The sequence below is a fragment of the Salarias fasciatus genome, chromosome 6 (genome assembly GCF_902148845.1).
Source record: "Salarias fasciatus chromosome 6, fSalaFa1.1, whole genome shotgun sequence".
Lineage (NCBI taxonomy): Eukaryota > Metazoa > Chordata > Actinopteri > Blenniiformes > Blenniidae > Salarias > Salarias fasciatus.
Window position 1 is genome coordinate 32,391,781 of NC_043750.1, and position 27,292 is coordinate 32,419,072.

The 27,292-nt window shown below is 44.1% G+C and overlaps 1 protein-coding gene across 1 annotated transcript; it reads right to left on the reverse strand.

Moving 5' to 3' along the window:
- Positions 1–485: 485 nt before the first annotated feature.
- On the reverse strand, positions 486–27,155 carry LOC115389831 (complement C3-like). The gene is made up of 43 exons (XM_030093401.1): positions 27,061–27,155; positions 25,390–25,588; positions 24,213–24,375; positions 23,844–23,938; positions 23,542–23,630; positions 22,215–22,297; positions 21,667–21,754; positions 21,358–21,460; positions 21,115–21,235; positions 18,950–19,065; positions 18,669–18,812; positions 18,227–18,326; positions 18,044–18,138; positions 17,745–17,936; positions 17,498–17,653; positions 16,806–16,935; positions 15,521–15,586; positions 14,955–15,152; positions 8,389–8,503; positions 8,229–8,317; positions 7,940–8,079; positions 7,631–7,843; positions 7,481–7,544; positions 7,219–7,308; positions 6,388–6,591; positions 6,109–6,184; positions 5,207–5,366; positions 4,982–5,077; positions 4,707–4,857; positions 4,409–4,494; positions 4,191–4,268; positions 3,953–4,108; positions 3,794–3,856; positions 3,580–3,661; positions 3,415–3,463; positions 2,694–2,784; positions 2,523–2,612; positions 1,918–2,035; positions 1,653–1,742; positions 1,402–1,494; positions 1,221–1,304; positions 718–862; positions 486–627 (listed from the first exon to the last, which is right to left on the reverse strand). The coding sequence occupies exons 1-43, from the start codon at positions 27,153–27,155 to the stop codon at positions 486–488; spliced, it is 4,998 nt and encodes a 1,665-aa protein (XP_029949261.1).
- Positions 27,156–27,292: the final 137 nt, after the last annotated feature.

The window sequence follows — 27,292 nt, forward strand, 5'->3', positions numbered from 1 at the left end:
AGTGTGGAGGACTCGTCATCATTTTACCTGTTCAAATAAATCATTTTAAAACCTGATACTTTTTTTTTAAATTAATTTTTAGGTTTCGGGTCAGATATGTAGTGGAACAAAGGGAAGATCTGGGTTTTGTCTGTAAAATTTGATGAATCCCACGTTTATGCTGTAAAGAAATGAGATGCAATGAATCTGAAGCTTATTTTATTTGATGAAATAGAAAGCTTTAGTTACAGCATTGACATATATACTGTCTGCCTCTGTCAGAAACACTTCATCTGTGAGCTCACTTTTTGAAGTGTACGACCATAAAAATTTCCTGACCTCTTCATATCTTGCAAGTGGGAAAACTTGCAAAGTTGGCAATGCATCAAATACTAATTTTCCACACTGTATCTAAAGACAATGACAAGTTTTTCATTGGAAAGCAGAAAAAAAGCTGTTGAAGAGAGTTGATCTCTGTCGATTATGTTCTCACAAAATTTGTTTCACTAACTTCGACATCCATTGACATTGTATTCCTGGGTCATTTCATCCATGCCATCACAGATGGACTCATATTCTTCAGTCTGGCACTCTTCTTCTGTCGGCCAGTACTCGATCCAGGTCCTCTCACCGAGCACATATTGATATCTAATTTAAGGATTTGAGGCAGGAAAAGGAAAACGTGTTAACATGTCTAAAGTGTGACAGTATAGTCACAGACAATGAGCAACAACTTACACGTTGTTCTGGTCATCCTTGTAGATGTCTTGGGGTGTCCCCATGAGGAGGTAAGTGTTGTTCAGCTGCAGGTTTAAAGCTCGTCTGCAGTGCTGATAACCTAAAAATACACGCCGTTTTCCCTGAGGACCTATATCATAACTTCCTGCAAACGTGAAGGTGACGAGAAAGCATACATGTGTAAATATATAGATATATGTGAATAGTTTGGATTTGAGAAGTTTTTAAGGGTTTCACTTATTTCAGGAGCACACATGGGAAGGAAAAAAAAGATGGGAAAAGGCAACATAAAGAACACAGTTTCTACAAAGGTTAAATTCAGAAGCTTCTAGCTTTTCACCAGATTTCTTTTGTTTCTCGAAATTCAATCAAATGTACCAAATTATTACAGAAGACCAGGAGAGTGTATTTGACACATTGGAGTTTCGAAAAAAAAAAAAGAAAACAAACCATAGATAGAAAGCAAACTTCCACAACCTAATCTTTAATGAAAATGGACCCACCTTCTTTGATGGCTTCCAGCACCTGCATTGTATAAATGTCTGTGGACAAACCATCGGAGAACTCCTCCAGCCTCACTTTGTACACTGAGAACAAATCATGTGAAGGCAGTCAGCTGTTCGGCTCCTTTTACTTGGTTCATTTGTTCAATAGATGCACAAAAACATAGCAGACGGTATTTACCAAAATCTGTCCTGCTGTTCACCTCTGTCTCACAGATTTTAGCTGTGCGGACATCATTGTTGATTTTACCCGTCTTCTGTTTGCTACAGTTCTCTGTAGAGATGAAATAGAAATTCAGTTAATTATACACGTTTTCCATCTATCCGTCCTGCTTTAACATGATTATTTAGCAGGATGGAAGCAGGAAATGGACTCTCAGCGTAGCGTGAACAAACATTGATTTTGCCTGAAGTGTGTTTCCTGTTATTTACCTTCCGCACAGGTGCATTCGTCATTTCTGCAGAGACGCAGTAGTTCTCCGCTTCTCCTCTCGGGATGGTAAAATCTCACACAATGTGTTTCTGCAGTGGAGAGCCAGATGTTTTCAGCTGCTTTTAGAATTATAGTACATTTGATTCAATGTGACAATGTCCTTTGACCCCTCTGTTGTGTACAGCGGTGGTAGCAAAATGTAATTATTGAAATTTCACAGCTAGGCTTCGCAAATAAACATTTCTAGAGACGTGCGACACTCACCAGGTCTGTAGTTATCGCTGTTGAATTCATAGACCGACACTGCGGCTGGTTGTAAGATGCCCACCTTCAGCGTTTGATGGATCCTGAAAGTGATTTCATCTGGCTGTGAGTGGGAAACCTGAAGCGAACGTGAGGGGAACAAAGGAAAATGAGAAACAATCAGGGGCTCCACTTACATGACGTCTCGTTTCAAGTGAAAATGCATCGTTCAAACATTTTCGTTTCAGAAAAGTTCTGTGTTTGCAGGATGAAGAATTGAAATCAATGTCCGTTTACATGCAAACAATGGAAAATGATGTAGTTTTGAAGTGGGGCCACCAATGGGTGCTGTTGGTTGTTTTATAATAAAATCAGACAGACATTACTGTAACAGAGACATTTCTCTGTCTGACCAGACAACAGGGTTGGACTGCTCTGTTCTGGAGGCATGTTGTTGTTGTCCATGTGCCGAAGAACTATCTACTATGGCCGTTTTTCAAAAATCTGCATTTTCAGTGGCTCCGAGCTCGGTTGCAGTATAAATGAACACCTAAAACACAATCAACATTTTCCGTTTCCACTTGAAAACGTGTAAAACGGAGCCATATGGAACAGTGTGGCGGTACCTTTCCCAGGTAAATCATGACTGAGCCCCTGTCCGACTCCGCGCTGTTCACACGGTATCTCCCAATAGTGCGTGCACGTCCTTTGGATAACTACACAGAGACATACACACATCCCTGATGGGTCTATTTGTGAGTACAGGCATCATAACATTTCAGGAGTGCTGATCTTACCAAGTCCAGGTCTTTAGTGTTTGCAGTGAAGCCGGTTGGCATGCCAACTTCCAAGACTGACATGGAGGCATCGCGCCGCTGCTCCTTATGTCTGTGAGAACATTGTTTTTTTTAAATAAAGCTGTGTCAACTATTTGGAAACTGACTTCTTCAATCTGCTGAGGAAAAACGGATTTTTAACAGAAACCTAAACGATTATTCAAAACTCATGAAGTTATATGGGTTCTAACTAAACTGGACAACGATAACGTGAGAACAGAGAAGACTCTGGACATGGGAGTGAGTCAGAGTCAAGTTAAGGAAGATAATTCAAAATAAACGTGTGGGTTTTTTTTAAAGACTAGTCTTTAATTGTTCATCTTGATTTCATTTAAATAGGTAAAAAGGTAATAGATTTACATGTGGTCCAACTTTCAGTTACAGTAAATGGTTGTAGCATTAGCTGAATGTCTGTTTCAACAGATTTGGCAATGCTACAGGTCAGATTTTGTTTAAAGAAAACTTTGATATAACAAACTATTTTGTAATTCACAGTTAATATGATAAAAGATCACAATCTCAAAAAGCAGGTTTCATTCACAGAGGACATTTCAGCCTCACAGCAGTGAATCACCATCACAATATAGGTATAGGTGTGTGTTTTCAACTGGAAAACAGAGACGAGGCTTCAGTGGTGACAACAAATGAACAGAAAAGAACATTTTTTCTTCATTTTACTTACAAAACTTCTATTTTCAGCTTGTAAATCTTTTCGTCATCACCCATCGTCTCTGACAAATTACAAATAAAAAGGATGAAACGAAAATATAAAAATCCACACTCAAAGGACTTTTAAATTGTAATTAAAATACTCAAAAGAACTTAAACATTAAATAGACCAAATTACCTGGCATGAGCTGAACGGACAAGTTGAACTTCTGACAGTTTGACTCCTTTTCTTTAGAAAGAGCATAATACAGCGACATTACCTGTTAAAGGAAGACAGGGCTTCTTTTAATGCTGCACACAAAAACTGGCTTGAGGTTTCTATTGATGCCCACATATACAGAAAAACAGGCTTTCATGGACAAAAACAGATGAAAAATATTTGTTTCACTTACAGTTAGCTTTGCCTCTCCAGGGCCGGTGGCGCTCACTTTCACATCCTGATTTATATCATTGATCTGTGGTGAGAAAAATATGCCCTCAAACAGAGTTGACGGAAAACACTCAGATGAGTTTTTGTGAGTTCAAGCATGTGAATGAGAGTCTGTGGTTACTTTAGATGTTCTTGTCATAAAGGGGTTTTCCCAGCTGAAGCTGTACTTGTCCGGCTTCGACCGGCCAGCAAGCAAAACGTCTACGTTCAAAAAGTAATCCTCCTCTTTTTTGCTGGTCCAGTACTCCCCCACAGCTTGGTAAACCATTATGGTGGCCTGGAAAGAAAAACAACAGCTTGACAAAGTCCAAAAAGAGCCGTAAAAACAAACTGAAGCATGGATATGAGTCCTGCTTCACCTGAGTCGATCCAAAGCCTCCGTTCTCTCGACGCTGTAGGTTCAGCCATCTGACGACAGGCCGGGCTTCTCCAAAAGCCTGTTTTCATCAAACAAAATATTTAATAAGCTTTGATATAACTTTGTAATTCATCCTAGTGGGGGAAGCTACACCTGGACAGGTTAATCGTGAATGATTTCATGTTATTGTGCTACACTGTTCTCTGTGATGGAGCTCACCTTCACCTTCACCAGAGCAAGAAGTGCATACGCAGTGGCTTCCATTGTGTAGAAACGACCCCCAGGTACAGGCCAGTGGGATAAATCTGGAGAAAGCCGTTTACAGCACAACAGCAGTTTCAGGCATTTACAGCCAGTGGAACATCCAAAACATAAATTATGCACACACACACACATACACACACACACACTACATCCCGCACCACATGCCATAAGATGAAATCTGATCTATTAGTTCAATACTAATTTTCACACTTTCATTTCAACCTTTACGCTCATTGATGTTGTGTGACGGCACCTGGGGAGGCAAACATGAACAGCATCTCCCTGTTCAACCTGTTCTCAGTGGCCAGAGCGTACGAAGTCATGGCAATCGCATAAGGGTTGATTAGACTCGGAAGACGCTTCTCCAGGTACGCCATGGCTTTGTCCACGCTGCCCTGCAGAGACTGCAAAGAAAACACAAACCGATGTCACAAGAAGTCATTGAAAAGTAAGATCATAGATAACCTGAGCATTGGAGTGAATTCATTCAGAAATAAAAGAGGCAAAGCAAAACCAAAAGGCTCTCACGGGAACTGCAGCAGCACATATGGTTCGTGACTCCTGCATGGCAATGAGGCAGAAGGCCGTCATGGAGGCGTCTGAGTCTGTGCCGAACACGTCCCCCTGCGCACACATGTTCAGAAACACTGTCGCTATGAATGCCATCAATCTGAACTCTTGTGTCCATTCACAGCAGATTAGAAAGGGATGAAAACCAATGGATTTATTCTGGATTAGGTTAGGTGCACATACTGTCATTTCTCTGTGAGATAGTCTTCCAACTTCTCTGAACAAGCCATCAGGTTGCTGTGCATTGGCAATGAGAAACTTGACACCGTCACAGATCACTTGGCTTTGCACCGCCACGAGGTTATGGGCCATGGAAAACACCTTGACGACGTAGGCTGTCAGCCTGAAAGAGGAGAGGAGATGATGAAGCAGCTTAGTGTCAAGATTTCACTTCAGATCTACAGCCAAGGCTGACAAAAAGTCACTGCTCTCTAAAACCTCACAATTCTTTGACTTCAAACTTCAATAATGGCAAAATCTTCTTCAGATTTATCAGAAGAACTTGATTTCCAGATGTTCAGCTTCCACCTGAGTTCTCCTCAACTGTGGTTTCAATAAACCAACCTCATGTCTGTTAGAACCAGTCTCGACTAAACTGTTCAAAGACATTTTGCCCCTAATAGGTTTAACAATAATGGATCAGATGAAGTTTTCTTTAGTAACAGGCTGTACCGTAGACCTTTCAGGGTTCAGTTAATAATCCTCTTTTTAAAAATCCCACCGTTGACAACTTACAGGCGAATATGTGAAGTTCCCTAAAAAGCAATGTAACCATTTGTGTACAGACTATCCAATTGAGCCTTTTCAGTCAGGATTTAGAGTTCATATCTCCACTTGAGTCTGGTTCTGCAGGTTTCCTCCTGTTTAACAGGAGTTCTCCTTTTCGTCTGTGTCCTGTACTTGTTCATGTAGAATTGCTGGGTTTTCCTTGGTAAAAGTGCACCAGCTGACTGTGTTGTATTTGGTGCCAAATAAATAAAGTTGAATTGAACTGAATGACATTGAATCACCAACCATGTAATCAGAATCTGTGTCCAATGAAGTGCTAAAATTCACATGGATCTGTGCTCTTCTACAAGTCTCACCAGGTGCTGCCTTGTTGATTTTGATACATCGCAAAAGATCCATCCCTTTTACGATAGGCTAGTTGGCTCTGGTAACCTGAATAACATTTTAAAAAGGAAACCTTGTTAACAACAGTCCAAAACTTGCTTGGGTTGATTATCATTGATAGGAAACCAGTGCACACACAGGAAGAAGATTCCAACTTTGCACATAAAGGCTACAAAGGCCAGACTCACTTTCAGGAGTCAAACAGGCAGTCTGATCGACTGGATGCACTAAAAGGAGCAATTCTGACCCACCTGTGCCGATGTGCTGGAGGGTTTCATCACGTCTGCCTATCCCCACAGCCTCCCACTGGTTAGTTTTATCCAAATATGTGGTTGCAATGACAGGCAGAGTCATATGGATCATGTTCTCCTCGCCACAGCCTGAGGGCTGGTAGATCAGAGCGTCCATTGACTCCCCACTGATCGTGTTCTTCAGCATGTTGGGATTCTGTCTTCCTGCAAACATTCGCACACCCAGTGTGATCATTGTTCACTATGAACAATGAATACTGTAAATAAAAGCAAACACACTGAGGGATTGTAATGACTCTGACATGAAATGAGTGGAAATGGTCAAAGCCAGTTATCATTCACACAAGTACATTTCCAAACAAAATGAAAACAGTAAATATTTGAGAACTGTGAAAGAAATACTAATACGATGATGTAGATAGATGTGACCAAACTTGTACGAACTACTAGAAGCATTTAAATAATAGTAAGGCACAACACTTTTACATATTCACTCTACTGTCTCTAGTGTTCAGTTATGTCAATATATCAAATCACTGCACAGAGACTTGAGGTAAACTAAGATCACATATATACTCGACATTCACTGTCTTTACTGCAAAACAAAAAGGGGGTCATAAGGCTCATTCACAACACTGGTTACAGAAATCATTATTCTTCGAGTCAAAAACATTACGATTCATAGATCTGCTTCATTTTCAAGCCGCAACAAGTCGTGTGCGAAAGCATCAATCTGATTGATAATTTCTTGTGTTTGATATGAAGATAAAGCATTCAACATTTTATTGTTTACAACAATGTGAGAATGATTTGTTTCTTTACTTAACTCACCTGTTACAGCAATTTGTGTGCTGGTCGGTGAATTCGGAACAAACTCTGTCCGTGGAATTCTACTGTTGATGATTTCCACTTGTTTACCATCTGAAATGCAGAGAGGGGGAAAGTTTAGGTATGACTGGTTTCAGGAGGGTCACATGTTGTCAGCAGTGTCTCCATTTTTGTCATTCAGGAGCTGTACTGTGATTTTTTGTGGATTTTTTTTTTTAAGGATTATAAATAAAGACATAAATACGTTGAAAACCTGAAAACTCACCTTCACCTTTATTAGATGGGTCTAAAGTTATAACCTGAGAAGATTTTATCAGTCGGCCTTCAGGCTGGGAAAAGAAAAGGGGACAAATATGAGCTCCGAATGAACTGGAGGGATTATCTGGGACTTGGAATGACAGACGGATGAACTCACCACGACACGCAGCATCTTCATGACACCATCGCTGACTGATGTGTCTTGAACAGCAGCTTTGACCTCAACGCGATATTCTCCATCCCGTGTTGGGATTATGATGAAGGGCACAGAATGTGTGTTTTGAGCCCCGACTCTGACAACCTGCTGAAACTTTCCACGTCTAGAGGCTGCACTGCAAACATGCTGCTCCTCAATAAGCTCCACGCGCACCTTGACAACAGAAAATGATCATTTGGCATTCCATCCTGGACAGCTCAGTGGATAGGTCATGAAAAACATGGTGTAGTGGTGTTTGGCCAGACTCACGGTGATAGGATTAGGATCATAGTTGTGGAGAACTGCCTGAATTTCCAGTTGCTCTCCTCTGACAGCAGAATACGGCAAAATGAGATCTATGAAGAAGTCCTTTCGAACGACTATTTCCAGTGGATCGGCGACACAGATTCCTTCAGAAACAGAAAGAAACAGAATGGGGGAAGGACAGACAGAATGCAATAAATGTACTACGGAAAAAATAGGGAAAAGATTGGTAGAAACCAAGAGCGGTTTATAAGGTACAGATTGTTTTTAAAAAGTTAGGATCCATTATCCTCACCATGAGTCTTTGACAAACTGATACCAATAAAATTCCAGGTGGTGATTGAGTCTTGCAAAGGAATATCTTTTCTCAATGACGTTGTGTCACTAAGACAAAAATAAACAAATGTTACATGAAAGGTCACCTCTAAATGTTGTGCTGTTTTCTGTGGACTCACCATTTCTGCTGTGTGCACGCAGGCAGTTCGATGTCGGTCCACAGCCAACTTTCGGGGAAATGGGTGCGAGAAACGATTTCACTGGTGTCCATGAAGCTGCTGTCATCTTCCTCGCCTGAAGTTTCAACACAATCATTAAAAGTGGCTGTTCCACTGGGATAAAGGTCATCAAATCATCTATAACAAAGCTCATTTCATAGCTGGGAGGATGAACTCATCCTTACTGAAGTTTAATACTACAATGTTATTAAAGGAGCACAGCGCAGTTTGCTCGTTTTATGCAAAACACCGACCCCTGCAGGCCTTAGGCGTAACTGTAGCTTCGTGAAAAGCTCGTGTCTGTGGCTTGTGCCCACGTACGAGCACGGAAGAGGGGAACTCCTTCCTCGCTCTTTTAGCAGCGCTCGAGTAAAATGTAAGTTTGTTTTGCCTGGTGGGGTCTGTGCTGGAGCTGTGGCAGTGCTAGAAGCCGGTCTTTTCTTACTTTCTGGAAGCTCCATCCTCAGTACTGCTCAGTTGTTGTTGCTAAGCATCTGGCAGAGTAATGGCGGACAAAATGAAACTTAAGGATGGCAGGCCAGCGTGAGCGTGCATTACGTCAACCTCAGAGCGATTCGTACCCGAATCACTCATATTTCTGTGCCTTTAGTGCGCTGCACAGGAAAATAGAAGCGACTGCGATCTTGCAAAAATAGCTCTTGCTGCCCATCAGGCAAAGGTGAAAATATGTGTGGGTGTGAATAATTGATAATTTAATATTTAAAACTGCGCTGTGCCCCTTTAATTTTGAACACTGGTACATGATATGATTGACCCTGACAGGGGGGACAGGAAGAGAGACAAAATGCCAAGAAAACAAACAAGTGAACAGACAAAGCAAACAAAAAAAGAGCACGTCCAGGACAGGCAGAGCTGATGGTCCAGGGCCAACGAGCCCAAGAGCCAACCCCCCCCCCCCCCCCCCCCCCAACTCAGGCAGAGGGCTATGACCATACCCAGGAGAACCGGCCCCCACGGGCAGCTACCCACCCCTAGGCCAGCAGCCCCCCAGTGCTCCTGCTGTGTACCTTGAGAATAAGGCTGTCAAAACCCCCCAAATCCCTCCCATCCCCCTTCCCTCCCCCAACCCAACTCCCACACCCCCCAATCTCCACCCTCCCCTTCCCCTCCAACCCACCTCTTCCCCACATCACACCACCAATCATCAACCTTAACTCAAACACCCTCACATTCTTGCACCATTCACCTGTCATGTCCTGTGGGACACAACAAAACAAATACAAACACGGACAGTAATAAAAAATTCTGACAAAACACATTGCAAGTACCTGTGGAAGCTCGAGAGGCTCAAACGCAAATCACAAATTCATCCAAAGTTTTCCGTTCTTCATGTTCCATGTTTTTATGAGTGGGAAAAATATTTACCTGTTAGTCTTGAAATAATTAGACTCTGTATTTTGCACTGAGGAGTGTGAAATGTTTAATTTGTTCCAGCAGGTTCCATGGCTGTTGTGCTAACTGTTGGCATGTCTATGGATTTTTTCCAAACACATGCTCTATCTCTAGAGGTTTGAGAGTTCTGCAGGAAAAGTAATACATCATCCACATAAAGACTAACAGGGAGTTAGCTGTTAGCTTAAAGTGATCACGATGTGGCAATGTGTGGGAATATTTGGATGGTCAATCAGAGCTGTGAGCTCAACTGCATACAGACTAACTGTAACAGAACTTCAGAGAATGTAAAAGCACCTGTTCTGCCTGTTGTTTTTTATGAGTTGGTTGTAAATGGAAAGTAGTTTTGTGTTATTTTTGTAATACTGTAGTGCATGAGGACAGCTGCCTTGGGATTTTTTGCACTGACGAGATATTGTCATTACTGTTTCATTTTTGTAAGATGAGTTCTGAAGTTGAAGCCAGTTCGTTGTAAACAGGATGCTTATGTTACTGAATGTGTTTTGATTTTGATGGATTTGAATTCGAACTTGTTTAAATGTGTTTTTGTCACAGAAGTGGCAGAATAAAAATGGCGCTTATAACAGTCACCCACGTATAATCATGCCCTTTCTTACTGCTCCACAGATGATTGTGAGGCAGCAACGCTACTGGCCCAGCCACCCCTAGGCTGGAGGCCACTAACACATGCAGCTGGGTTGTTACATAAGATTTTTATCCAATCTATGAAAGATGGCCCAAACCCACAACTGGTTAATGTTACAAATCAGAAATTCTCAATTCAATGCTTTATCTGCATCTAAAGAAATGCTTGTGGATTCTAGATTATGTATTGCAGAATATGTTAACTAATCTACACAGGCTAGTGGAAGAATATCCACTTTTAATAAACCCTGTTTGTTCAGGCTGTATTGTAAGAGGGGTTATCTTTTCTATTCTCCTGGCCAGAGCTTTACTGATGATTTTGAGATCAGCATTTATTAATGAAACCGGACGGCAATTGGATGGAAATGTGAACTTTTCCTGTCTCCCAAAGAACAAATGCTGGGGTGTCTGTCAAATTTATTTTCGAAATATATAGACTATTGTCTTTTAAGATAGATGAACTCAGGATCTTTAAGTAATATTGTATTAAATTTCCAGTTTCTAGTTGGTTTATTCTTCTTTTTCTCAGACTAAATGATACTGGTGCATAATCGCTGATGGTAACAGGATGGATTTTAATTTCTGAGATCTCATTCATCCGTGTGCTGCGAGTTAAGAAATAATCTAGTCTCAAGTAGGAATGGTGAACTGAAGAGAAGAATGTGTATTGTCTTGCAGTCGGGTGGTGAGAGCGCCAGGCATCACAAAGACCAAAATCCTTCATGTATTGTTTCACAGTTTCTGAGGATTGCCAAACTCATCGGCTTCCTGTGGTACTGAGCCTGTCCATTCCTGGGTCACACACCATGTTGAAATTCCCTCCTATAATCAACGAGTGACCTGAGTGATCATCCAGTGAGAATAAGAGGGAGTGAAAAAAAGGAGGGCTCATCAACATTTGGTCTACATACATAGCAATGCCTCCCCCTAGAACTGCCACCTTAACGTGGTGGGGGAGTTTGAGAGCCCGCATGATCCCAGGAGCTATGTTGCCGGGGGGCTTTATGCCCCCTAGTAGGGTCTCCCATGGCAAACAGGTCCTGGGTGACGGGCCAGACTGAGAGCAGTTCAAAACCCCCTATGAGAAGAAAAAGAACAAAGGTCGTTACGTCGCCCGGTACGGCGCAGCCGGGGCCCCACCCTGGAGCCAGGCCTGGGGTTGGGGCTCGTAAGCGAGCGCCTGGTGGCCGGGTCTTTGCCCACGGGGCCCGGCCGGGCTCAGCCCGAAGGGACGACGTGGGCCTGACCTCCGGTGGGCTCACCACCCACCGAGGGAACCGTAGGGGCCGGGTGCAGTGTGGATTGGGTGGCAGCCGACGGCAGGGTGCCCGGCGACCCGATCCCCGGACACAGAGACTGGCTCTAGGGACATGGAATGTCACCTCGTTGGCGGGGAAGGAGCCCGAGCTTGTGAGGGAGGTTGAGAGGTACCGGCTAGATATAGTCGGGCTCACCTCCACACATAGCCTGGGCTCTGGAACCCAACCTCTCGAGAAGGGCTGGACTCTCCACTTCTCTGGCGTTGCCCGCAGTGAGAGGCGGCGGGCTGGTGTGGGTTTGCTTGTAGCCCCACAGCTCAGCCGCCATGTGTTGGAGTTCACCCCAGTGAACGAGAGGGTTGCATCCCTGCGCCTTCGGGTCGGGGATAGGTGCCTCACTGTTGTCTCGGCTTACGGGCCGAACAGCAGTGCAGAGTACCCGGCCTTCTTGGAGTCCCTGGGAGGGGTGCTGGACAGTGCTCCGACTGGGGACTCCATTGTTCTACTGGGGGACTTCAACGCCCACGTGGGCAGCGACAGTGAGACCTGGAAGGGGGTGATTGGATCGCACGGCCTCCCCGATCTGAACCCGAGTGGTGTTCTGTTATTGGACTTCTGTGCTAGTCACAGTTTGTCCATAACGAACACCATGTTCGAGCACAGGGGTGTCCATAAGTGCACTTGGCACCAGGACACCCTAGGTCGGAGGTCGATGATCGACTTTGTTGTCGTGTCATCTGACCTCCGGCCGCGTGTTTTGGACACTCGGGTGAAGAGAGGGGCAGAGCTGTCGACCGATCACCACCTGGTGGTGAGTTGGATTCGCTGGCGGAGGAGGAAACCGGACAGACTTGGCAGACCCAAACGTGTTGTGAGGGTCTGCTGGGAACGTCTGGCGGAACCCTCTGTCAGCATGGCTTTCAACTCCCACCTCCGGGAGAGCTTCTCTCATGTCCCGAGGGAGGCTGGGGACATTGAGTCCGAGTGGACCATGTTCTCCACCTCCATTGTCGAAGCAGCTGCTCGGAGCTGTGGTCGTAAGGTCTCCGGTGCCTGTCGTGGCGGCAACCCCCGAACCCGGTGGTGGACACCGGAAGTAAGGGCTGCCGTCAAGCTGAAGAAGGAGTCCTATCGAGCCTTGCTGGCTCATGGGACTCCCGAAGCAGCTGACGGGTACCGGCAGGCCAAGCGAACTGCAGCCCGAGCAGTTGTGGAGGCAAAAACTCGGGTCTGGGAGGAGTTCGGGGAGGCCATGGAGGAGGACTATCGGTCGGCCTCGAAGAAATTCTGGCAAACCGTCCGGCGCCTCAGGAGGGGAAAGCAGGTCTCCGCCAACACTGTTTACAGTGGAGGTGGGGAGCTGCTGACCTCAACTGGGGATATTGTTGGACGGTGGAAGGAATACTTCGAGGACCTCCTCAATCCCGTCGCCACGTCTTCCGTGGAGGAAGCAGAGGCTGAGGTCTCAGAGGTGGACTCGTCCATCACCCAAGCTGAAGTCACTGAGGTGGTTGGCAAGCTCCTCGGTGGCAAGGCACCGGGGTGGACGAGATTCGGCCTGAGTACCTTAAGTCTCTGGATGTGCAGGGACTGTCTTGGTTGACACGTCTCTGCAACATCGCGTGGCTGTCGGGGACGGTGCCTCTGGATTGGCAGACCGGGGTGGTGGTCCCCCTGTTTAAAAAGGGGGACCGGAGGGTGTGCTCCAACTATAGGGGGATTACACTCCTCAGCCTCCCCGGGAAAGTCTATTCCAGGGTACTGGAGAGGAGGATCCGACCGATAGTCGAACCTCGGATCCAGGAGGAACAATGCGGTTTTCGTCCTGGCCGTGGAACAGTGGACCAGCTCTATACCCTCCATAGGGTGCTCGAGGGTTCGTGGGAGTTTGCCCAACCAGTCCACATGTGTTTTGTGGATTTGGAGAAGGCATTCGACCGTGTCCCTCGTGGTGTCCTGTGGGGGGTGCTCCGGGAATACGGAGTCCGGGGCCCCTTGTTAAGGGCCGTCCGGTCTTTGTATGACCGGAGTAGGAGTCTGGTCCGCATTGCCGGCAGTAAGTCGGACCTGTTCCCGGTGCATGTTGGACTCCGGCAGGGCTGCCCTTTGTCACCGGTTCTGTTCATAATCTTCATGGACAGAATTTCTAGGTGCAGCCAGGGGCCGGAGGGGTTCCGGTTCGGGAACCACAGGATTTCATCTCTGCTTTTTGCAGATGATGTTGTCCTGTTGGCTTCATCGAACCCGGACCTACAGCATGCACTGGGGCGGTTCGCAGCCGAGTGTGAAGCGGCAGGGATGAGGATTAGCACCTCCAAATCCGAGGCCATGGTCCTCGACCGGAGGAAGGTGGCTTGCCCCCTCCAGGTTGGTGGAGAGACCCTAGCCCAAGTGGAGGAGTTCAAGTATCTTGGGGTCTTGTTCACGAGTGGGGGACGGATGGAGCGTGAGATTGACAGGCGGATCGGTGCAGCGGCTGCAGTGATGCGGTCGTTGTATTGGTCCATCGTGGTGAAGAAGGAGCTGAGCCGAAAGGCGAAGCTCTCGATTTACCGGTCAATCTACGTTCCCACCCTCACCTATGGTCATGAGCTTTGGGTCATGACCGAAAGGACAAGATCCCGGATACAAGCGGCCGAAATGAGCTTCCTCCGTAGGGTGGCTGGGCGCTCCCTTAGAGATAGGGTGAGGAGCTCAGTCACCAGGGAGGAGCTCGGAGTAGAGCCGCTACTCCTCCACATCGAGAGGAACCAGCTGAGGTGGCTCGGACATCTGTTTAGGATGCCTCCTGGACGCCTCCCTAGGGAGGTGTTCCGGGCATGTCCCACTGGGAGGAGACCCCGGGGAAGACCCAGGACACGCTGGAGAGACTATGTCTCTCGGCTGGCCTGGGAACGCCTCGGGATCCTCCCAGAGGAGCTGGAGGAAGTGTCTGGGGACAGGGAAGTCTGGGCATCCCTGCTGAGACTGCTGCCCCCGCGACCCGGCCCCGGATAAGCGGTAGAAAATGGATGGATGGATGGATGGACATAGCAATGCATAACTTAATGTTTTGGATAGATGATGTGGCGATAATAAATCAGCCTACTGGGTTTGCAATTGAAATACCAGTAGAAAAGTTTAACCTTTCATTTATAAGAGTTGCTCCTCCTCTTTGCCTGGAAATGTGACGGTCTGAGTACACGTGTGGAAATTGTTCTGGTTTCTTACTGCGAGCCAGTCGGAGCTCTGTCTCCTTCTGCACCGCGTGATGCTTTTCCATCTCCATGCAGCAGTGCAGGAAGGCGATGACACAAGCCCTCCCGTCCACGATGTACTCGCTGCGCCTCTCGCAGCTGTAGGAAACCGGAGTGTCCCTCATGCCATCCAAACAGCAGTCCCGCTGCAGCTCGTCCTCATACAGACTCACTGGGGAAGGAAAAGGTTGTTCAAGAAACAGTGACGCACAAGAGAAGGGGCACAGCTACTAAAACAGAAAGTTAACTCAAGACCGTCAATTTGTGTGTGAGCTGAGGATATTCAGTTTTTGTTTTGTTTTGTTTTTTTGTTTTTTTTTTTTGGGGGGGGGGGTACATAAAATGTTCACCAAACCTTTCCAGCTTAAATAAATTTTGTGCTTCTCCCATAAAGCCTTGAGAGTGGAGATATTTCTGAGGTAGAAGTAACTGTAGACAGATTGATATTTGCAGGAATCGTAAAAAACACTTCAGCTGACTCCTCAAAAATACAGTGTTGAGATGAGTGTGTGTGTGTCAGTTCAGATTTGTGGCTCTTACACAAGGTGGTTGTCACATTCATGACCGTTTCTCGTTTCCTCCTGCTCGGGGCAGCACAGTTCGGTTCTGGAAGTAAAACACAGGTTGAGCAGTGGCCAACAAGTATTACTGAGGTGAAACGATCAATAAACTTTCCCTATTAGATCAACGACAGGCAGACTTCCTCATCTATCATCTAGTGGTTTTATGTTATAAAGAGAGTTTGTTGTGCTTCAAGCTCATTTTCTGAAACTCTAGAAATTACACACAGGCTTTCCTGGTCACAATATTTAGTTAAACAGTTTATCCTGAGATTCTTGATAAAGTACCATCATTCATTTGCAAGAAGGAACCTAAAATCTACTTAACATGGTCACTTGCCCCATTGAGGGCTGACAAAATATCTTTTTTCCGTCTTTTTTCTCTATAAACTTAGCAGAACAAAAACAGTTTTAGTTGGTGTGATGTTGCTGTGCAGAAGAAACTATTGACACAATGTCAAATCATCAGCAATGAGAATGTACTGTAGCATTGTTTACACATGTAGTTCTTCTTGTTTGTGACACTGAATGATAACCTGGAAAGGTGTACATTCAGCGGGGGTATTTTTATGTTTGTTACGGCCGTCGCCGTATTCTTCTGGCTGCAACCGGCCATGCTCACGTGCCTCTTGGAGATAGTTGGTAGTGGTTACTGTCGTTGGTTAGCGAGGCACTCGTTTCTGTTATCTGTTTTTGGCTTTTGGTTCTGTGTTTTTGGCTTTGGGTTTCAGGAATCCTTTGTTATATTATCTCTATTTTTAGTTGCCATTTTGGCCTTATGTTTTTGGGTTGATAACTCTAGTATAGAGACTCTTTTTGTTCCCGTTTGTTCTTACTTTTTGTCCCACCGCCACCCCTCGCCACCGGCCGACACTGGATGACAGATTTCCCAGAAAGCCTTGCAAGACGAAAGAAGTTCATAAATGTAAGTATTTTCTCAATGAGTAAAGTTTTAAAATGTAAGAAAAACATTCTTCTTCGGCAAAACAATTGTCGCACCTGCCTACGTCATCGGCAGTGGTGACTACTGATGACGTACGCGATTATCGAAGGGGTGTCCCAAATCGGAGGGGTTTACTTTTGGCCCTACCCCTTAGCACTCTGTTACAAATGGGGTAGCGGCAAGGAGGAGGGCTAAGGGGGAGGGCTAGAAAGAGAAATGGGATTGAGCCTTAATGTTACTGTCTTTCCCTATCTCCTTCACGAGCTGGCCGTAACAATGTTCAAGAAGAGATTAAGTTATATAAAGAATAAAGGGTTTTCACCTTGTCTGTAAGGAGTCCCAAAGGCCATGTTGGACTGAAAGAGCAGCCCAGCATCGTAGAACACACCCATGCTGTCTTTCCCTCCACCGGGTGTGCAGCCTGTGTCGTAGTGCTCAACAATGTCCCACACCTGGAGGGTGGAAGCAACAAACACACAGATATTGCTGCATGTGAAGGCAGACAAAACCACAGAGGGGAATATTTCTGACATGACGTTTGGCCAACATGACCTCTTCTGTGGGATTTTTGCTCAAGAAATCATGACTTTTTTTTTTTTTTTGCTCAAATTCTTCATTTGTTCTACGATTTCATTTCAGAGAGCTGTCAGACATTAAAATGAAAAATTGTCAACACAAACCTGAAAAAAATATGGGCAGTTTTAAAACTTTTGATTTATTAAGGCCTTGTTTACATTACAGCGTAAAGTTTTAATGTATTTCTTTTATTTCTTTGTAAAGCACATTGAATTACCTTCTGTCCGAATGGTGTTTTATAAAGAAAGTTATAGGCAGTTCCACAGCAAGTTGTTGAATAGTTTTAACATTGAATGCCTTTTCTGCCTCAACTACGTTTCAAATCTGTCAACACTCCAGATAGGTATGCTGTAAATGGAACTATAAGTAAAACACAACTGTACTGGATTTATGCCATTTTAAAAGATTTTTTTTTGAATAAAGAGAAGAGGGGACTACCTTTTTCTGAGAGAGGCGGTGCTTGTCGTTCAAGAGGTAGACTCCTTTGTCAACCGCCACCAGCCCTACAGTGGCCTCTGGATCTCCTGTGATCTTCAGGCTAAATAGTTTGCGAGGCATATAATATGGAGATGGTCTTATGGCTTCCAGCTTCAGCTGAATCATACAGAAAACAAAGAAGTTTTACTACACACATCTGTTGTGTTGCCCTTGCCAAATCCTGCAGAATCAGTGTTTTGTATCTCACCGATCCGATGCAGGAATCTTTTACATCCACCCAAACAGAGTCTGACACTACTTCTTTATCAGTGGGATGATAGTAGGCAACAATACGGAATGATGGCAGCATTTCTTTGGTAATGGGAACCATCAAGGACACCATCGTCTGACCTTTCAACCTGAAACGGCCAAATTTCACCAGCTGACCCTTGTTCAGGATCTGAGGACATAGATGTAAACACATCAACAGTCATGCACATGCATACCTCGTCCAAATGGTGGATAAATGTATATTTGAAGCATGAACAGGTGCAATGCTTTTCTCACCAGGTACGTCAAATCATTTTCCTCCTGGTCTTGTTTTTTGAGGTTCAGGTTTAATTTCAGGTTGTCTCCCAATGCTACTTGCATTGTATCCACACCTACAGAGAAGTACAATCAGCAATACTTGAAAACAGACTCAAGTATGATTTTACATTGCTTCTTATCAGATGCCATTCCCGTTTGTACCTATGTGAATGTAGCTGTTACTTTGAGAAATGTATGGGTGAACAGTCATGCTGGCTTGAGCTTGCCTTTCGGGTGAAATACGAGAATCATTGGTCTTTACCTACAAAAAAAAAAGCACAGGAAGCAGATGCACTGAGTTCCAGAGTATTCAGAGCCATTCTCCTTTCTCTTTTTGCAGTGTTTTTTAAAATGTTTTTGTTTTATCTCCGTTAAACACTACACAATTTTAGGAACTGCTGCATTTTAAAAATATCTTTACATCTCAAATGTAGCATAGAGATCACATCTTGATGATGGATAGATTGAAACAAAGAAACGAAATAGTTTAAAATGAGGAGTTTTCTTCTTCATTAGTTTACAAGAAGTAGAATAACTACAAAATATTCTTTCAAAGTTTGTTTCTGTCTTGTGGAAAAATGGAGTTTCTCATCTCATGACTGACTGTGATTGTCATCGGTTCAGGTTTGTCCACAGTGTTGACAGAAAGCCTCGCCATGCCGCGATCTGTAGTGGTGCCCTGCACGTCGTCCGCAGTCATCAGAAGAACACCTTGTGCTGGGGAGCCGTCAGGATTCACGACTTCAAGCTAAAAAAAAAAAACAAACAAAAAAAACCCCAAAACAAAACAAAACAAAAAACATCCAACTCATGTTTTCTCTGACTTAGAATACAAACCACTTACTTTTACTTATGATGGATGCAAATGTGTGTGATGCGCATTACCGTGATGTCAAAGGACAGGCCCGGTTTGAAATAACTGGGTGTTTTTTTGAAGAGGATGGTGTACGGTGAAGTGACGATCTGGATGCCTTTCAGTTGTGCCTCTGCCATTTCTTTCCCTGCACCAGTACATACAAGACTTTACATCTGATTCAATCAAAAATGATTTTCATCGAGAAATTCAAGAAGGACATGGACAAACCACAATGAAATTTTATTACACTGGAAGAAAGTGGCATCTTTTTTGGGCACTGGGGCTTACTAGTGTACGGTACGACTTGTGAGTCAGATATATCCTTGTCGGGAGGCCGCATCCACACCTTCCTTTCCCTGGCTTATTGACGTGCCGGCTGCAGCTGTTAACGATGTGGCTGGTGATAGCTTAGCCGGTGCAGTGGAAGCGCCGTTCGTACACCCCTAGCTCAGCTTATCAGAATGATCCTGGTTGTTTAGCAACATGGCTTGTGTTAGCTTAGCCATTGCTTGTAAGGCCACCTTGTACTATTTCCTCCGGCTCATTGGGCCCGACCGTGGCCGTTAACCACACAGTGGTTGTTAGCTTGGCTACTGCTGGCGCGCTGTCCTCCCGACTTACTGGTACCTAGTTTGGCTGTTAGCTTTAGCTGCTGCCAGTGGAGGTGCCATTTGCACTCTTTCCTCCCAGCTTATTGGTACTGAGCCCGACAGTTTGGTTGTGACGACCCCGTTGTGCTTTCCCCCTCTTGAGGGGACTGACCACGACTGTTGACTGTACAGTTGGCATGAGCTTTAGCCGTTGTTGGTGAATGCCACATTGCCGCCCCTTTCCTCCAGATTTTGACACAGATCCTGTCTGCTGAGTGACACTGTCAGGATCAGCTTGGGGCACTGTGACCGGGGGAGGCAGCGTTGTGTCTTTTCCCTGGGTTGTTGGTGCTGGTGACCTGTAGCAACACAACCACTGTTGATCTATAGCCGTCATGGATGAAGGCCATGATCCGCCTTTCACCCAGCTTATTGGCACCGATCTTGCCTATTGAGTTACACTGTTAGTACCAGCTTGGCCCATAACCAGTGAAGGTGGTGGTTGTGCCCCCTGTTCCCGGTGTGCCTCTAGCAAGAGAGCAGGAAATAAGGGGAAGCCACTGTACGGTTGTTCCCCCTCCTGAACACAAGCGCCAACCTCCGCTGGTGAAAAATGAAACCAATGCTGAATTGAAGAAAATCTGTATTTCTGGGGAAATTCCAGCAGGGGGTGATGATGTTGGTTTCAAACAGTCACATTGGAACCCATTCAAAACCCATTCCACTTGGAGATGGGACACACGATTTGGGATCTTTTCGGCAGGATGAGGATCACCTCAGGTGAACCAACCCACTGTCCACTTGCTTATCCCTGAGGGAACAACCAGCCTCTGGACTGAGACGCGCTCACGCACCCTTGGCCAGACGGCCTTCATTACTCCTTTTTGCCGGTTCCTCTGATCTAATAGACACCCCAGAGAATTCTTCAGAAGAGCCACATGCCCTGGTTGCCCCCTTCTGGCTAACTCAGGAATGATTCCCATGCTGAGCAGATAGTCTCGCAACAAACCAAATTCCTTGTGACTAAGCTGAAGTTATTCATTCCCTGCTTTGAGCACTGCCTTATGGCGGTCAGTAGGGATGAATGAAAGTTATGAATGTAACACCACCAGAAGGTGGTGCTGCATGGAATTGGTTCACTTGTTGATCAAGACTGCCAGCTGTTGAGCAACGTTATTGACTGCAGTCTTCAATATCCAGAAGGAGGGTCCGGTATATAATATGATCAATATCACACCCATCATCACAAATCTGAATATGTGGGCGTCTTCCACATCTTCAATGGGAAAGGGCACCAGGCACATGGACCCCTACTTCCCCCACATGTTGGCCATGTAGCCAAACTCCTGTCTGGGCAGGCAGGTTCCCCTGCATCTCTGCTCCTCCTTGAAATAAACTTGTCAATTGCACTGAAAGGCCCATTGATCAATTCCATTATGAATGTGCAGTTTTCAAAGATCAAGTAGAGTGGAACCTCCAAGAGGGATGAAGGACAAGACTGCAAGCAGGGGAAACAAGACAGGGAGAGAGAAGATAGGAGAGGAGGAAAAGATGCAACCACCTCCTTGAAGTGCTAGAGCATGCAGGCTAAATTTCTGTCTTACCACTGTCTGTCATGACATTAACAGCTACAAAAATGGAGCTTCCCACCAGGTCGTGGATGTTTTCAAAGGTCTGTGTTATGTGCTCCCGCTTCAGGGTGACTGCCCCATGTCCAGCCTCAACCTAATGTGACAACACACAGAGATGCATCAAAATGAAAAAAATAACTGGATTATATTGCTTTTAGAAATAGATGGATAAAGAAGTGAGTAATGAAGTGATGGGATATGAGATGGAGTCTGTACCGACACTTTCTGAAGAGAGCCTGGAAAACTCCTCTTTTGACCTTCATGTATAACCCCAAACACCCCGAAGGCCGACCCGTCCACTTGTTCACCAAAAAGATATCTACAAAGATCAAGTGAAAGGTTGCCTGTTTTTCTTTGGTGGGCTTAAATAGATAGAGAGAGAGGGGGGGCCAGGAACCAAGCCAAAACATACAAAGCAAAAATCACCTGTACAAATCACCAGGAAGAAACTCCCTAAAGTTTTTAACAAGCGTCACCAATCTACCAATCAGGGACGGTTTCTGATTCCTCAAAACAGAAACATACGTAGCTTTGATGTTGACTGTGAGCTCTTCACTGTCTACGTAGAAAAATGGGGTTTCTTGCATCAGTTTCACCTCAAAACTGGGCAACACTGAAAAATGTCACACATGAAGGAAATGTCTTAATCAGGTGATAAAATGTGTAAGTTGACACAAAAAACAATTTTTTGAATCTATTTACTGACATATATACACAAATATAACACATTTCATGGAAAATCTTCATTGCAATATACAGTATATACATTCAGTAATACCACTGTACACACAAACAGGAATTGTGCCAGAAAAAGAAAAAATAGTGTTTGATCCTAATCTTTCAGCCATTAGTGTTACTATTTAAAATATCCCTGAAAGCTTGCTTGTTTCAGCTGTTTCATATTCGTACCAAACCTAACATAACAGATGAAAAAATATGCATAACATATTTATTGCAACTTATATATTTTCATACAGGAATCCGAGCATGCATATAATGTTAATATGCATTCACCCAGTCATGTACACTGTAAAAACAGCTTCACAGATAAGCTGGACTTTACTCCAACTTACCATAGTCTTTGACCTCAAACTCTGCAAAGAAGTTTGTCTGTGGGGTGCTTTGAAACCTCGCCACCACTTTCCACAGTCCGAAGCTAAAAAATATCAACATACACACAGGCAGACATTTTGTGGTCATTTGTTGTTTCGTTACTAGATATCTCAAGTTCATTTTGAAACATTTTGAGTCCGTTAATCAGCAGTGGTAATCAAGTGTATTCACTTCTGTTTGCTAAAAAAGCCCGTTTCATGTTTATCCACCAAAGCAGAACAGTTTATTAGTGCTTTAATGTCAGTTGTTTGGTTCATTATGTGGTTGGTTACAAGGCGCAACTATTCTGAACCACTTTCTCCAATCACTCTTTCTTAAACCTGATATTAGTCTATCAGAATATTGGGAAGACTGTTGGCTCAGATTACCATAAAATGAAAAATGTGTTTTACAACAAAATACAGAATATGACAAAACAAAACTGTGAAGGATTAACAGCAAAGTCTTTTCCAGAAATCATATTGTTACGCGTCGCTCAAGGCTTGCTCAAGGCTTTTCTCCCTTTTAGTGAGATATTACTGCATGAAACCAACCATGCAACAGTTTCTCCTGAAAGGGTCTGTTGAATTGCACTCTGGAGACTCTAGAAATGGTTTGGCTGCCAATTATGATCCAAGATTCAACACCTGACATAACAACATCATACTGCCACTTACACCGAACATGGACCATATCAGCGGGAAAGACTTTCCTCATTTGGTTTTTCATTACTGCAGCTTTCAAAATTTTCCTTTTTGTTTTCACTGTTTTGCAATTTGTCACACCCTGTGACCCTGTGGCCATGTGTGTGTGTGTGTGTGTGTGTGTGTGTGTGTGTGTGTGTGTGTGTGTGGGGGGGGGGGGGGGGGGGGGGGCGCTCAGGGCTGGTTTTGGTTTTGTTTGTCCCTTGTGCTGGCCCTGCCCCACTTGTTTCTGTCTGCTCCTGCCTCGTTACCACCCTAATGTGTTGCACCTGCCCTGCCCTCTATTTAAGTCCTGCTCCCCTGGTGTGTCTTGTCAGCTCCTTGTGGGTCTGTTTGCGTGCTTCTGGGTCCTCGCCTGCATGTCAGCTCAGCTCAGCATTCTGGGGTTCCTGTGTTCTATTCCTAGAAATAAATGAGTTCAAACTCCACCTGGCTGCCTGCGCGGAACTTATTTTTTGCATTTCTTTTTTTTTTTTTTTGTAATGAACAGTAACCTGAACAGTATCATAGGAATACATTTATCAGTCAATTATTTGACAAACACCGAGGATATAATTATAAAAAGTAAGAAAAATATGTAAAATGTTAAGAAAAAAATGTTTACCTGACAATTTCAGCGAGTTGGAAATGTCCAGAAAAGATTCCTGACTTCAGAGAAACTGGCTCATGTGGTAAAATGATGCCTTCAGGGGTCTACAAAGGGGAATGGCACAAAAACAGGTTTTTAATAAAACAGTTTTCCTTAAAGCCCAGTAATTATTTAAAATACTACTTTTGACTAATTGTTCAATTTGTGAGTTTGAGATCAGATTGCACCTGTGATGAACTGAGTCTGTCATTCAATCCATTAAAAAAAAACAAACAAACAAACTTGTAGATGTGCTCGTTAAAGATAAAATACAATACCACAAACTCAATGGAAATGGAAGCATCAGTTCGGGTAACAGCATCCCTCTCTACAGGCTCCATGCGTGGAGAGACTCCAAATATCCTGAAATGAACTGAGAGAGAGAGCCAAAATAACTCAACATACTGTATAGGTAGTAACAGATTACCATTTTGTGTCATTGCTGCTGAAATCAGTTTAACATAAAAATGAATTATGGGCCTGCTGAAACCCCTCAAAACTCCATGAATTGCTTGGTAATAAAGACTTGACAAGCAAGCTGCACATGCATTACTCTAATGCATTATTCTCAACACAAACCTGTATGCCACTGTAGACTGAAATTAATGGACACTGAGATTAATATAAGCATTTTTGTGCGACCCTACCTTTGCTGCTGGGTGTGTAAAGTGTCTTATCCGTCTGGATGAAGATGTATCCAGACTGGAGGGACACTAAGACAATCTTCTCGAGTGTCACATCAGGAAACTGAGCTTGTAGATAAACGTATTGCTTCTGGTCAGTATCTCGCTTGAAAAATTCAGCTGGGATCTAAAGGCAAAAGGCATAAGAGTAATGTAAGCAGGATAAAGAAAGTCATTCAGTTAGCTTTGGAGAATGGAGAGCATCGACTTTCGTCTGGCTGAGGCACAAGATCCAACTCTACGCTGCACTGATTAAAGCTAACGACTTCAATATCATACCTGGAAAAAGACACCAGATGCTGAAAAGAATTCACTTCCATCCACAGCTTCATCATTCTCCAAAGCTCTTTGCATTGCTAATTACACTCACAACAATGGAGTCACTCAGTCCATCCAGTGGGAGACATCTGGGTTTCGGTGTTTTTCTCTACAACACTTTGAAATATGGACATATGGGTCATTGCACCAGCAACTTCCCATTTCTACCAACTGAACCGGAGCCGTCTACAATGAGCAGATCTCACACTCGAAGTGAAGCACGAAACTCTCTGATGAGATTTTAATTCACATTTACAAAATAATTGTATGATTTCTGTTTCAGGCAGCACGATGGGGGAATGGTTAGTCGTCTCGCCTCACAGAGAAAATGTCGTCAGTTACTGATTAAGCCTTTCTATGTAGTTTGTGTTTCCTCCCTCTGTATACATGGGTTTCCTCCCACAGTCCAAAAAAAAAACATGCGTGTGAGGTTCAGTGACCCTAAATTTTCCCTCAGCGTGAATGTGAGTGTGTGTGTTTGTCTGTGTGTTTGTCCTGTGATGGACTGGTGACATGTCCAGGGTGTGTCCTCCTGTCCTCACCCATAGTTAGCTGGGATTGGCCCCAGCACCCTGAGACCCTGCACAGGATTAAGTGTCTTCGAAGATGGATGGATGGATGGATTTCAATTGGTCTACATTACATTTTACACACCGTTAAATGACATTCAGTTCCAAAAAAAGTGTGCTATTAATAGTAAACAGGAATTACAAGAAATGTCACACCATAAATAAAAAAACAGTGATTATTCTTCCTTTTTTAAAACCCAACATTGCAAATGTACTGTATCTACAACTGTTTTGTGTTATATTTGAGCCTTTACCTTGATTTCTGCAAAGTTTTGAAATTTGTTTGCACTGGTGAGAATCACTGACGTGGACGCCAACGTCTTGGATTTGGTGGGAAAGTTTGAGACTCTGATTTCAACCGCGAAATCAGGATCATTGGTGCAGTCTTGGCACTCCACAAAGATGTTTTCTGCTGTTCCGATTCGCAGTAGGCTGGGAGCAGACATCACCTTCCTGCAGAGATGAAATACTGTCAGCTTCATCCTCCGGTGATCGCTTTGTGTCTGTCACAGGATTTTGTCTTTACAGTTTGGCCACTTCTGTGACACTTTCAATGCATTTGTGTATTTTTCAGTGACGCATGAAATAACATGTTTCAAACTCAAGGCATGTCGGCCAAATCCGGCCAGTCACATTATTTAATGTGTCCCACTAGAGGTTAATATGCCTGTCCGAAAAGAAATGTTTTTCGTATCACAAACCATGAAACTACATTTCCCACAATACATGTCAATTTCATGACTCCAAAATGTCCACGAAGAGGAAAATTTTGGCCAAAGGAAGGAAACTGGTGTGTCTATTGTGTAATGAACTGAAGTTTGCGACGAAGAATTATGATCCATGTTGGCATTTTAGGCTAAACACAGATTAAAGCACGCAAAAAATAAAGCAGTGCCCCCAGTGGACACACCTGGAGCAGCAGTCACTTTTATTAACGCATAATGAGAGCCACTCTCACTGTTGACGGTCAGGAATTTGGCAGTATCATCTGTTTGACTGGTTAAATAATTCGGTTCAATTCAGTTCAGCTTTATTTATATAACGCCAATTGCAACACAGTCATTTCTAGGCTCAACTGATTTAATTACTGATTGAATACATTTATTACATTTCCTTCTTTATGAACTACACATTTCCTCTGTTTTGTGCATGCCTTTCCTCTTGTCTAAATTCAGCACAATGAAAGTCTTATCTGACATACCATCACAGTCATGAATAAAACTGTTTTAGTCAGTTAATCCTTTGGATTTCTTCATTTGCACAGTTTCAGTTTGCCTGGAATCATTCCCACTTCAGCACAGACTTCACCCAGATAATAAGTGAACCATTGATGGCCCAGACTCAGTTCCAGCACTGAGTCAATACAACATTTCAACATTTTTCGGACGTTTGTTTATTGTGGCTGACGCGATAAAAGGCTCCGGGAAGTAAAAATCAACATGTACGCCACCTTACTGGAAATGGTACCTTGGTTCATGTTTGAAAAAAAAAAAAAAAAAGTGCAGACTGGCCTGTCAATCCTCAGTCTGTCTGAACCAACCTGGGCAGAACTTAACTGAACATTTTTTAGTCATTAACCTTATCAGTAACTTTTGTAGAGCAGGCTTTTGTTTAAGAAGTATCTGATGGGTTGGTGACCTGTTCAGGTGTTTTTGCCTTCATTCATAGGTAGCTGGGATTGGCTCCAGGGGTCATGACCCCCCATCGGATGAAACAATGTAGAAGATGGATAGATGGAAGATATGCAATTGCTACGAAATTATAACATCACCTTCTAAGACTTTGACAGCATCAGTTCATGCATTCCATTAATCTCTGAGCCAACATCAAACCACAGACCATCATGTCTCTCTCATCCCACGATTAAATGCAAACCATGACATGAATCACAGAAAATGTCTCTTTTCTGTGCTTGCTTTACTTACATGGGCGAGCCATCAGTAAGAGGGATCAAGAGGAAAGAAGCCAGCAAAGCCAGACACCAAACGTGAAGCCCGTCCATCCTCCTGCCTGATGCCATGTCTGCTGTGAGCACGCTCTCTCCTTCTGCAGCAGGTTTCTGTCCACTGCAACTTCGTCTACATCCAATAGTAGGACAGCTTCATCAGGTTGTTGACATCTGCAGCAGAGCAACAGATAAGAGACACATGTTCCAGG